The sequence below is a fragment of the Rissa tridactyla genome, chromosome 5 (genome assembly GCF_028500815.1).
Source record: "Rissa tridactyla isolate bRisTri1 chromosome 5, bRisTri1.patW.cur.20221130, whole genome shotgun sequence".
Classification (NCBI taxonomy): Eukaryota; Metazoa; Chordata; class Aves; order Charadriiformes; family Laridae; genus Rissa; species Rissa tridactyla.
Genome location: NC_071470.1, coordinates 71,586,222 through 71,599,027, shown reverse-complemented (window position 1 = coordinate 71,599,027; position 12,806 = coordinate 71,586,222). Strand labels below are relative to the sequence as shown.

General features: G+C 35.4%; 1 protein-coding gene across 6 annotated transcripts in view; it reads left to right on the top strand.

The window, feature by feature from the left end:
• Window positions 1-12,806, top strand: part of INPP4B (inositol polyphosphate-4-phosphatase type II B) — a 497,007-nt gene that overhangs the window by 285,612 nt on the left and 198,589 nt on the right. For all 6 annotated transcript variants that reach the window (XR_008466520.1, XR_008466517.1, XR_008466521.1 and 3 more), the window contains one exon: window positions 5,364-5,511. Coding sequence is in view for 1 of the 6 variants with exons in the window: in XM_054201960.1 (XP_054057935.1) it covers window positions 5,364-5,511 (148 nt within the window). In the remaining 5 variants the exon portion in view is untranslated. The remainder of the gene's footprint in view (window positions 1-5,363; window positions 5,512-12,806) is intronic.

The window sequence follows — 12,806 nt, the reverse complement described above, 5'->3', positions numbered from 1 at the left end:
GGAAAAAAATTTTTCTTCAGAACTGCCATTTCTTCTCATTGATTCAATGTGAGACTAGGTATGTTTGTGGAAAAGATATTTGTTGAGAATTACTAAATGCACAGGAACTACATCTGGCTCTGGAAATTCCTGAACTGAAAACAGCTGGAGGCAGGGGGAGTATCTTGCATCTCTAGGTATCTATTTATGTCTCTTCTTCGAGACAAGGTACAGAGCCGGTTGGACCATTTGGTCTAACTCAGTGCAGCCGTTCTTTGATTCTGATTCTGTATGTCATCCAGATAAGTGGGTCTTAAATAAATGACATTTCTGTTCAGACAAAATGTTACTGATTCACAATTGTTTCTTTTCAATTTGCTCCCTTTGTTGGGTGGGTTTGATTGCGATTTTTTTGTTGGGTTTTTTTTTGATGAGGAAATGATGGAGCTTGGGCAATGTACTTTGTTGGAACTGTTGGAACTTCCAAGGTAGATGTCAGTTTTGTGAACGGTGAAGTTTAGCTTACTTTGTCATGAGTATTTGCACGTGATTCTACAGTATATCTAGACAACTCTTAACATTTCTACATTTATTGCCCTCATATACAAACACACAACATAAAACCAAAACCCCCACCCTACCCAGCATTGCTAAGGTTTATAAAGTCAAACATACCATGAAAGGTTTTTTGCCATTTTTTGTTTTTGAAAAGAGTTGAGGGGAAAGAGCAAAACTGCAGATGCATATACAAGAAATGACAGCAGGCAGGATATTGGAAAGAGTTTTCAGTCACAGGAAGAGTGTTCTAATAGATACTTATTCTTCAGTCTGTTTCCTGTACTTGTGACTTCCTCTTCTCGCCCTAGCATTGCCTCCACTTCTCTGCTGACACCTGGCACCAGTTACAGGTTTTGTCAATCCCACTCTTTTTATTGAATTCACAATTTCTTTTCTTAGAAAATTTTAGCTCTTCTTTTATACTCTCAGCCTCTTTGCCCAGACGTTCAGACTTCTTCCTCAGCATGCCTCTATGACTGGTCTTCATGTGGGTCAAAGTTCTCTGTGTTGCCTGGGGACTGGCTTTCTCATATGGGTACCAGTGCTCATCTTAAGGGTATTGTGCCACACACATCTCCACCCAAAAAACATATGAATCACACGTGCACAGTTTTGTTGGTTGTAAGGATGCAAGAATTTTCAAAAAAGGTAGACCCTTGGTGCATGTATGAGGCGTTAAGTTCAAGTTTTGAGTTTTTACGTACTGAGATTTCTTTTCCAAGGCTTATGTCGTTGTCAGATCTTGGGTAGATTGTCATAGATAATAGTAAAATGCACATCTCTGTAAAAGATTTACTGTCAGAAATCAAGTTTATAAAGTACAGAATTGCAGATTCCTGGCCGCATTCTGTGCATCTGGACCATCTTAACTGAAAACTTAAAAAAATAATCAGTTTAGGCCAGACAAATTTCAGTGTGGCAAAATTAGAGGCAAGCAAAAACAAGGACTGAAGGGAAAGGAACAATATCAGTAATGCAGCAGAAGCAATAACATCAACGTTGCCTGCACTACTTTCCCTGCTGTCTACATACAGAACTACCTACAGTACAGTATATATTCCATATACATATGCATTTAGTACATGTGTATATGGTTGTAAAGATTTCTGGTTCCTTCTGTCTCGTGTTGTTTATCAGGCCTTCAAAACTATGGAACTGAAAAAATACCCCTATGTGAATCTCTAAGCCTGTAGGCATAGCTGCACAGTAGCATTCTTCTGAAATTTAAATCTTAATATAAGGAACTCGCAGCCCTCAAGTGAGTTACGAGCCACTTACCGAGTGAGTAGGAATGAGTATCATATTTCACAAAGGCTTATCATTATTCCATTTATACCCCAAGAGATTGAATTTATATGTCTCAAAATTCAGTTATTTATTTATAACACTGGAGAGTTTGCCAATTGTTTGCATGTAAACATATTGCACTTTACAATAAAAAAGAGAATAAAAGCAATTGAAATTTAGCAAAAATTAAGAAAGTTGAAATTATTCTTCCTGAGATGATATACATAACACACCTGTGATACAAAGGAAGATATAAATAGAAACACTTAGTAAATTAGTATATGGCAACGTTATGCTTTGATCTATGTTTGTTATGGAACAAAAATGAAAACAGAGTATTCAGTCTTTTATTAATTTTTTATTTTATTTGCAGGAGAAGCAGTGTGAAGGATATTGCATGGAATAAAAAGCACAGTGTCTTTAAATTTAAAAATGAGACTGTACAAAAATATGGATGGTTAAATATATTGGCTTTTAGGCTTCATGCTATGGAGAAAAGCTTTTAAAATAGTTTGGTTTTTTGTTTCTTTTTAACCACTGCAGTTCGTCTGGATGTTATTCTTTTTCAGTGCCTTTCGTGATCACTGTCTAAATACAGGAAGCATTACCTTTAGGAAACATTCACTCATTTTAATAACTACTTTTTATAAAAGTCAAATCGCATCTTGCCATTCTTACTGTTTGGGTGGTTTTACATGCCTTCTGCATTTCTTTTTTAGACAGCTTGTTGTAATTAGAAAGCAATTATTGTTGCAATTGGAAAGGAAAATACATCTGAGATTTTTATGGAATCACATGCATTCAATATTTCTGTTTATAAGAAAAACATAAAGTACTGTGCAGCTCTTACTGACGATCTCAAGCTTTAGCAGTACTGCAAATGGGAACTATTTGGATTCCTTGTGAAAACAAAATTCCCAGACTTTTTTCTGAGTTTGTAAATGAAATTTTTTTCATAAACCGAAGGAGAGATGTTCTGGCCATTTTTTAAAACTTGCAACATGCTTGAGATTATCCCCATCGGAAAATTCAGACTTGGAGGTAGTACCCAAAGAGTAGTTTAATAATTGTAACAATGATAAAAAGTCACAACTTTGGGTCCATTTTCAAAGTGATCCCTAGTCTCCCTTGCTATTATGCTGCAGTCATGTTGGGGTTTTGGTTTGGTTTGGTTTTTTTCCTGGGATGGTGGTAGTGATAGTGGGGAGATGGGAGGAAAAGAGATTGCAGAGCTACGTATGTGCATTAGGTTCTCATAGGCAAATGTGAATTTTTTGAATGTAATAGATTCTGAGTGCAAATTTAAAGGCTCTTCTTGGAAAAACATCCTTTGATAACTTCTTAGGAAGTAGATATAAAAAGGTAAAATAGAGAAAAGAGCCTCTTGTGTCTTGGGGTATCATCATTTGAAATGTCCTGATAAAAAGTATTAGCCTGCTTCCTAGTGAACAGCTGGCACTACAAAAAAAAAAAAAAAGAAAATTGAAAAAAATTAAAAAAAAACCCTAAACAAGCGAAAAAAAAGAAAACAACCCAAAATTATTATCTGTTTTGGCAGGTTTCTGTTTAAGCACAGACCTGAGTTATGCCTTAGTTTCTTGAGCTCTCTGTGACATCTGAAGATTGTCATTCCCTGTCTTATTGATGGAAGATGATCTGTGCCATATAGCTACTTTGTGGATTGACAGAGGCTGTTAGTGTTATTGAGAAAACTGATTTCATTAATTAGAAGAATCTCAGCAAAAGAGGAGGTAAATAGGAAACCATTGCATGTTTCAATCAAGTGATAAAGCCCAGACACTGGCTGTAAGTTGATTATAGGCATAGGACTTGGAGATGCTTTTTTTTGTCGTGGACAATAGTTAAGTCTGTGTGGTGAGGATTCTCAAGCTGTAAAATGTGTGTAAAGATGCTTGAACATTGAGGTATTTTGGGCATTAGTAGTAAATAAAAAAATGCTGTTACTCATTTGCTATAGCTATCAAGCATCTATTAGGCTTATTTCATAACAGTAAATCAGAATTTAGTTTTTGTAAGTGAAATCGCTAATAAAAAAAGGCAAAATGAGCCCTAAAAAGGTTTCCAGTTTCTCATCGAAGACTGACAATTAAAGACATCTCGGTAGAATGATGGGAATAGAAAACAAGATATCTGCAATTGCTTAAACATGATTATTTACAGCATTCCTTTCTTTATGGGTTACGAAGAACTGTTTTACTACAGATATCTTTGAATCTGTGGTCTTGTTTTAGGCCTTTCCTAAAGGACTTCTGTTAAAAAACAGTTTGATTAGATAGACAAGACAGTTTGTGTATCTTCAGTAACTTAGTCTGTGTTTTTCATTCTCTATAAATCAGCCTACATAGGCAATAATGGTAGCAGTGGGTTGTGAAGCTGAAATTTCTATTAGTAGATGTCATTTTGACAGCAACAGTTTCCTCACAGCGCACATGGGAAATGCATTCCTCTGAGTTATAGACCATTCCGTGACAGATCAATGGGAGCCTGCTCTAAGGCAGCTTTTTCCAGAAGGCTGATAGAAGGGTACTGTTGGAGGATTTGGATGGCTGTCCAAAGTCATTCTGAGTTAGGAAGCAGTGGATGTGTGTGTTAAATGACAATCATTTGTCTCCAAGTAAGCTTATCAACGTAGTCAAACAAAACTTTTCTTTCCTGGCTTTTCCCCCATTTTCTCTTTCTGGAAAATTAGTTGGGGGCGGGGAAGAAGGAAAGGAGAGAGTATAAATTTCCCACCTTTATCATAGAGTATTATTGTAAGATCTGGATGGAAACATAGCCAACATGTTAGAGCTTTAAAATAAAAAACCCCAGTGTTAAACAGGGTTTTAAACATAACCTTCCAAGACATCAAGTAAAGTGATTTTTCCTGTCACAGTGTGTGTCAGGTATTTACAGGATTATTATATTTATTTCTGTGTAGTGGCAGTCTCTTGACCATGTCAGTCATCAAGTTGACTCTGAAATGGCATCCTCTTGACGATGACGATGGTCAATTTTACTTTAATGTAGATGCACACCATCTATTTGTGTTAACAACTTCCGTGTGTGCATATCATGGAGAAGATGCACCAGTTATAGATAAACTTTGAGGCATTGTTCACTTGTCCCATGCAATTTATTAGGAACGTGAGTGATTCTAGCAGACAGTAAGGGATAGCATTGACAGTATTGTGAGTTCATTGTTTATTTGTGCATTCCGTTTTTCCTGACTGTATCTTAAGTGTAAGAATAGAGAACACAATTTACATTCTCACTACACTGAAATGCTAAATTCACAGAATACCTACTGTGCGGGTAAAATGTGATTTATCTACTGTGCTAGTAATAATTTGTCCTCCACATGCTGCTATAATAAATTAAATAAAAATTTAATATTTTTAATAGAATTTTAATGGTTCTAAAATTAATTCTAGAAGCATGGAGGAAATAATGTATTATTTTTGGATGAAATTGTTGTCATAAATTTTCGGAGTTGCATGACCATAGTAAAGCAATGATATAATTTTTCCTTTCCACAGTGTTAAAAAACCCGATCTGTAAGTTATATAGATTCCCTACTTCTGACAACAAGTGGATGCGGATCCGGGAACAGATGGCTGAGACCACCCTCTCTTTCCATGTTCCTAAAGAACTGATCAATCTGCACATAAAGGAGGATATGAGAAGGTAAGGATGAAGAAGTAGCAATAGTAAATACTAAATTTTATTTTTCTGAGTTGGAATAATGTAAGTGATGAGGTAAAAATATTAATTTGTAGTCTGAAATAGGCAAAACATAATGATCTTTTTGGCTGCTAAGAATTTACAGCTGTAACTGAACAACAGAATTGATTGCTCAGAATTTTAAGGACTCCAGTGACTTCCTAAGTTCTGAGCGATGAAGTGTGCTAGAGCACAGTCATGACTTTAAATGTGTAAGCATCAACATTAGGTTAACAATATAAATATTCTGAAAAGTTAGCGTTTTATAAAGAAACAACACGTGACAAGGGCATGAACTACATTGTAGTGTTTTTGGCTTTGTGTCTGGGCAGTGCTAATATCACAGACAAACATTATGCAAGCAATGGAAAATGACATGTTTGTAGTTAGTAAAGAAGCAATGAGAATATAAACCACATTCCTCTAACTAATGTAAATTAGTTAGCATAAGAAAAGGATACCAAAGTTATGTAAGTTTGAAACCTTTGTTCATGTTTGGCCTTGTAACCAGGAGGGACATCTGAGGATCATTACAATATTTATGGCTTGGGAAAAAAGAGGATAAGGGAGCGCAAATGTCCTAAAATCCTTTGTATGTCCAAATTCCCACTGCAGCGACTAAAATAGCAGCCTGTCCTTGGATACTTGTAAGCTGTGCTGATACAACTGCCGTAAAAAGCAATATTTTAAGCAGTCCAGGGCTTCCCTGAGAGATATCTTCTTTTTCCAGTCATAATGGATGGTGTAGAAGAAGGACTTTCCCCATGAAATTTGCCTCACTCATAGATGGGCATCTGGTCTCATGTATAAGAGTAACACTGGGAGCTAGTGCTGCATCCCAAAGCTGTCCTGTGTGCTTTCAGGCAACTCCCTCCATCAGAGGGAGTTGCCTGTGTTTGTTTACAGTGGTTGTTTGTCCTGCAATAGGAGTTTATTTTCTTTTTTATTCACCCCATCCACTGCTTCTGTATGATCTTTTTATGCCAACAGAACAGCATGTGGGGAGACCAGAATCTTGCTTTTAATAAAGTCAATGGACTGATAAATACTTATGCATGGTGATGATGGGTTATAAAAATCGTATGAATTGTTATAATACACTGTATTAAATGAATAAAATAAAGTTTAGGCATTTATGGCCTGATCTTGTTTGAGAATACTAATGTGTAAGTTTTTTTAGTAAGCAATAAAAATGGATTATGATGACTTGCACAGTTCATCCACTTCCCAGATTTTCATTTGCCCCATGGGTAAATGCCTTTTAAATATTAGGGGATTACTTTAACCACTTTTACTACTACTGCGTTATTCTCTCCAAAGGCATAATGCAAGTAATAGCACTTGCTGTTATTTCACATCATAGGATTCACCTCCTCGGATAAAGTCACAGTAAAGAATCACCGTGGTTTGTTTTTTTAATGATTATTCAATAGTCAGCAAAACAAAGAAAAGCTTTGAGGAAGAAACAGAAGTAAACACTGCCCAAAGATTGAGGCAAGTGGTTCTGATTTTCCTGGCCGCCGATGTGGTTAGCATTTCAAGCCTGGTAGGAAGTGTGGGTGCGAGAGAAAGAGCCAAAGTAATTGTATCAGTCTGAGGAAGGAGGTAAGACCAACCAAGAGGAGCAACTACTTGTGGTAGAATACCTAGCAGACAGTGGGAATAGGGGCATCTGTGTATCACTGCATAAGCATGTAGGTTGGAGCTTCAGCTTTGTATGGGCTTTGCTTTTTAAAATAATTGCAAGGATGTGTGCTCCTGTGGACTCCTTACGTTTTTAAAGTAGTAAAACAATGTTAGGAGGATGTTATTATATTAGTTCTGGAACTCATACAAAACTTATGCTGTACCATCCTGAGGCTATTCTCTTGTGAAGTATTCTCCTCTGCATCTTTTTTCCCCAATTAGTATAAAAGAATAAATATTTTTGTCTCAGAGGCCACTTCTTATCATCCTCAGCTTGTTTTATTTTATTCCTGTTGTGGCTTCAATACGGTCGGGTCTGAAGCAATTGCCTATCAAAAAATATCCAAGTGTTAATCCCATTCAGTATTGTATTTTAAATTGTAATTTAAATTCCCTTTTCTCATAGCTCTTAAGATTTTTTTTTTATCTCTTGGTAAAACTACAGTATTCATTGTTAACTAAACTTTATTGAAGTGATACTCTGAAATATGTAACCTCTAAGGATGTTTAGCTTTGTTTTTCAGCATTAAATAACGTTTTTAAAGATACGTATGCATTAAAGATTTTGTCCTTCAAACCTTGGAAGAACTTTAAATAGGAGCTATGTGGTAATTTTTATTGTTCTGATAAGGGTCATACAGTCTGCTTTGCTGTTTTTTATTAAGAAATTATATCTGTTTCCTCCTCGAGGTTTTCCAATGAGTCCTTTTCCCTGGTTTTAATATTTCTTTACACTAATCTTGTCCAGATATTTTGCATCTCTCATGCAGGATTAGCCAAGTAGTTCTTCGAACCTAATGATTATAAAAAAGACTTGGTAGTTTACAGTAATTGTTCAGAAAGTTGGTTGACCCATATAATCTAAGCTTGCAATTGTAGATGTAACTTGTGTTGCACTAGATGAGCACAGCAAGAGATTTTAGGAAGCTATAGTAGAATCTGTATGTGTCTTTCAGATTTGCCACTAAAGCTCTTTTGAGTCTCTTGGAATCAAATTTGGCTTTGCCTGAAATTCCTCTTACTTATGGCTGAATTTGGCCCATGGCATTTGTTGTCAAACCCATAAACAAATTTCAAGGATAAATTGCTGAACTTCCCTTGAACCCTCTCTCCAGAGTACAAAGCACACTTGGGCTTCCTCCTGCATTGGGCATGGCTCTTCTGTCCGAACTCCAGTAACCTTTTCTTGTGCAAATCTCTGCTGGTTGCATGTTTTTTGATTTCTTTCTTGTAACATTACAGAATGAGGACAAAGTTCAGACTGTCTGAAAGATGTATGTTTTTCTACTACCTTTTAATACACAACTTCTATAGACAAATGGAGACCCAGGCAGAAATGCCATGTGTTGGGAGTAGGCATTGATTTTTCCGAACCTTTGCTTTGTATTGATAAGAGGTAATAGCATAAAAAGAAGTTATTCTGAGTAAATTACTAGGGCTTTTGAAGTTCTTTGAACCAACCACATTTAGATGAGCACTGGCAATATGCTGTCCACTTAAGGACTTTTAAAACATTACTTAAGTAACTACCTTGCACAAAATGTTGAAAAAAGTCGTTTTTTCAACACTTAAAAAATCCCCAAACTTGTCAGTAAAGTGTAGCTCAAATACATGAATATGCAGTATTTACCCCATTGTGCATCAAAAAGGATGCAAAACCTTCCTCCTCTTATTCTCCCATCAGTTACTGCGTAGAGGAATACAAGTATATGAATGTAAGTGTAACCTGAATTTTTGTTAGTAGTGTTTAGGCAATTGCCTCCTTCAAACATGCTCAGGCTAAAAACCATAAATTTATAAACTAAAGGATAAAATATATTGTAATGTATGAACACTGTGCAATTCTCTGTCATCTTAATTTCACTGTTAGTAAATAATTTTTGGAAAAGATGGTTCTCTGTGGAAATCTAAGAGGAGTTTTCATATCAGACTTACGGAAGTAAAATTTGCTGGACTTTACCTAGTTATTGCGTGTTTCAAATTGTAGTGCATTGGAATGGAGCAACATTACATGACTTGCCTTGTGATAGTTACCTCTACATAACATAAGTGATTATTCGGCAGCGCTAAAAGCTGTGAAATGTTAACCTACCTACGGACTGTCCTGTCTGAGAGGTTTGGGTTTTTTTGTTGATGTTTTCTGCAAAATCCACCCAGCTTTTAAGACTGCAGAAAATCATCCTGCACCAGTCAGCAATGCTTCTCAGAGACTGGCTGCTAAAATTTCCAGATGTTATATTTTGTGCACAGCATGCCCCGTTCTCAAAGAAGTCCGTGTCGAGCAAACGATATAACTTGTAGGTTTCCTTAGAGCCTCCCACAATATAGTGAAGGACAATACAAAGCCAAAGCAAAAAATAATCTTTTTCTCAAGATTATAATTATTCTAACATGCTCAAATTCTGTCATCACAAAAAGCATTTGAATTTTTATGTTGTTAACTAGAGATTTTGCACTTACCAGTATTTATGGGTCTAATAGCACTAAGTTGGGTGTAATTTTGTCAGTTCATGTCAGTGGGGGTGCAGAGAATATAAATTAGAGGTGTTAAGGCGATTTAAAAACTTTGTACAGTTTTATTATGTTGCTTGTGTCATAAAGATCCCCACTGTTTATTTTGAACGAGGCACTCCGATTAATAAACTGGGGAAAAAAAGAAAACAGAAACCCACAAAACTATTTAAATGCTTGAGCAATCATGCAATTAATAATGTGATTAGTCTTGCCACATATATCATTCCAAGTTGAGAGAAAGAAAGGAAGTTATAAATATAAACTATGAGAGTAAAATGGTTTTGCTTATATGATAGAGCTGAAGCAACATTGTCTTAAGCTGATTCTAGTGTTTCCTGATGAAATAGTAAGATTTAAAAAACAATCAAGCAAAAAACACCTAAACCAATTCTATACTACGTTACTAATTACTAAAATATAATTTAGGATTAAAGTGTAAATTCCACAAATGCCATTCTGGTTGTTATTGTATTTGAGACTCTGCAGTCGTGTGCAGGAGAACTATCTTCTGCTCTTAAACGTGAATCATAGAACTAACCTCAAATGATCATGCTGTTTGAAGATCTTGAGTCTTTCAGATATAAACCCAGGTAATAAAATATCCAAGGAAGGGAAAGTGTTTTAATGCAGGAAGGAAGAAATGGGTTTAATTTAGTTTATATATTGTCTACGCTTCTGGATAATAAAAGGCGATGGTGGTGGATAGAAATGTAAAAGGAACTTAAAGTCTCCAGCTCTTGGGAACAGTATAAACTGTTCTCAAGCCTTTGCAAATCCCAGTGTATTCTTCACGTATACATAGAAGAAACAGGTTTTAAAAGATTTTTAATGTGTTTGGTAGCTTTTTGTTTGGTTGGTTTTTTTGAGTGGTTTGGTTTTGTTTGTTTTTTGTTTTGTTTTTTAAACAAATGTTTAAGGCACACAAAGGGCAGGCAAAACCTACATTTTAGGGTTTTGTTACCTGTCAGGGCAGGCTTACCAGAACCTGAAATGGTTTTGGGAAATTCTGTAAGAAGATAAAAACAGCAACTGTTTTCAAAGGTTGTAAATGAAAACTATTAGAAAAGAAAGAAAAATATCCTTTTATTCATTTTTGTGATAGCTTCCCCAGAAGGGATTAAATCCTCCTTAGTAATTGTCTCGTTTAGAAACGCTATAGTAAAAAGGCTGTGATTCTTATTTCTGGAGAGAATGTTATATTGTTTTGATGGGTTATTGCCTGTATATCACAGGACCATAACTTGTGGTAAAGAAAAATGAGAGTAATTTTATCTGCTTCTAGTCTACAAAAAAAAGAGATGAAATTGTTATCCATAAACATGTACACTTTAAAGTAAAATTCACTCGGAAAAATAATTCCTGTGCTCCTTTCCTTAGAAGGAAGCTTCTGAGCTTCCTTTACTTATGAGTGATTGAGTCATGCCCCAAGGCTTATGGTGTATATTTACTCCAAAGCTCCTGTTTGATAAATATTCAGAACTTTGTCACTTTTATAATATTATAACACTTTTGCAAATATAATCTGCAGAAATGTCTGATCTTGTTTTAAATCCTGCTAAGCACTTTACGTCTGAGGTTTTGTGTGGATTTCAGAAGCGAACTTTGCTTGGTGGAAGCAAAAATCACTTCCTTTTTGCAGTTTCGAATTTGTCATGTTTTCTTCTCTGGGAAGTGCATCACTGGATATTTGAAATTGAATGAATCAAAAATTACTACTTTTGTCTTCATACAGCATTTGTGGTTTATGTGCTTTCATGGTATGTCCTCTTAATTATCTTTTCTTCATATAATTACACTGATCTTTTCAACTTCATCTTTGAATTTGTGAAGATTTATGCTGTGTCTTTAATGATACAAATGGCTATTCCTGATGTTCCCTTTTCTGAGACAGAATAATCAGATCCAAAAAAGTTCTTTGAGGGAATGTCCCCTTGTGACTCATCTTGCTCATGTTAATATCTTGCTGGTGGTTTTTGCTTTATTTGGATTTTATTGTCACTGACCACAGGTTTTTATTGTGCTTTTCACAATGGTGTCTGGACTGTTGAAGCTAGTGGTAGTTTTGCAAAAACAAGTTCATTGGGAACATGATTTCAACATTAGGACTTTCTTCAAATAATTTCTGAACACTTGTTCAAAGTACTCCTCACAGAATTGAGGTGTTCTTAAAAATAAAAACCCAAAACTCAAGCAAAGCATGAGACAGGAGACAGTTTGAGGAGCTGAACAGCAAGATGTAGTAGACAAAGCTTGGATTTGATTCTGTAAGAAGGGTTGAAGTTGATGTTGAGCGAACGATCTGTCATGGTGATGGGCGCAATTACCTGGAAAAGGCTCTGAGAGGGGATTTGGAGCGGGGGAAGAAGATGATAAATAGCTCTATTTTAACAACATTGAGTTTGCTCTGAGCTTACTGCTCTGTTGACAAGCTATTCAAAATTCCATGGCCGCATTGAAAAGGTGAATCAGTAACCGATTTGCCCTCTGTAGAACCAATATGTATTATAAATATTAATTTTCTTTTGTAGCAAGATTATTGTTTGACAGGTTTGCTGGTTGAAGTGTGTTTTTTAAAGTTATTCAATGAAATAAGTTCTGGTGTAAGTATTATAGTAACACTAAAACAAATTAAAGATTTTTTTTAAAAAATTGTTTTGCCTATTAGTATGAACTATAAACTTCAAAATGTGAAAAATATTATGTTTCTTCAATCTGTTAACTTTTGGGAGGGGCCTTTACGATAATGATAATAAAGCTTGGTACTATGTAATATTGTTGATGGAGCTTAGTTACAGGAAAGATGATTCTTTTTTCAGCCATAACTCAGACTTGTACTGAATCAACAACAGCAGTGACAAATAGTAAGAAATCACAAGACAAATAGTATCTAAATCCTGTGTCTTATATATTTGCATTTGAAAAAAAGATATAAAATGTGAAAGAAGGCTATTTTTTGAGGAATAGTATCTATGCTGTATAATCTTGTTATCTCATGGTTTTGATTTTACTGAATTCTTAAATGAAAATAAATTTAGAAAATGTAGTATTTAAAATTTCCG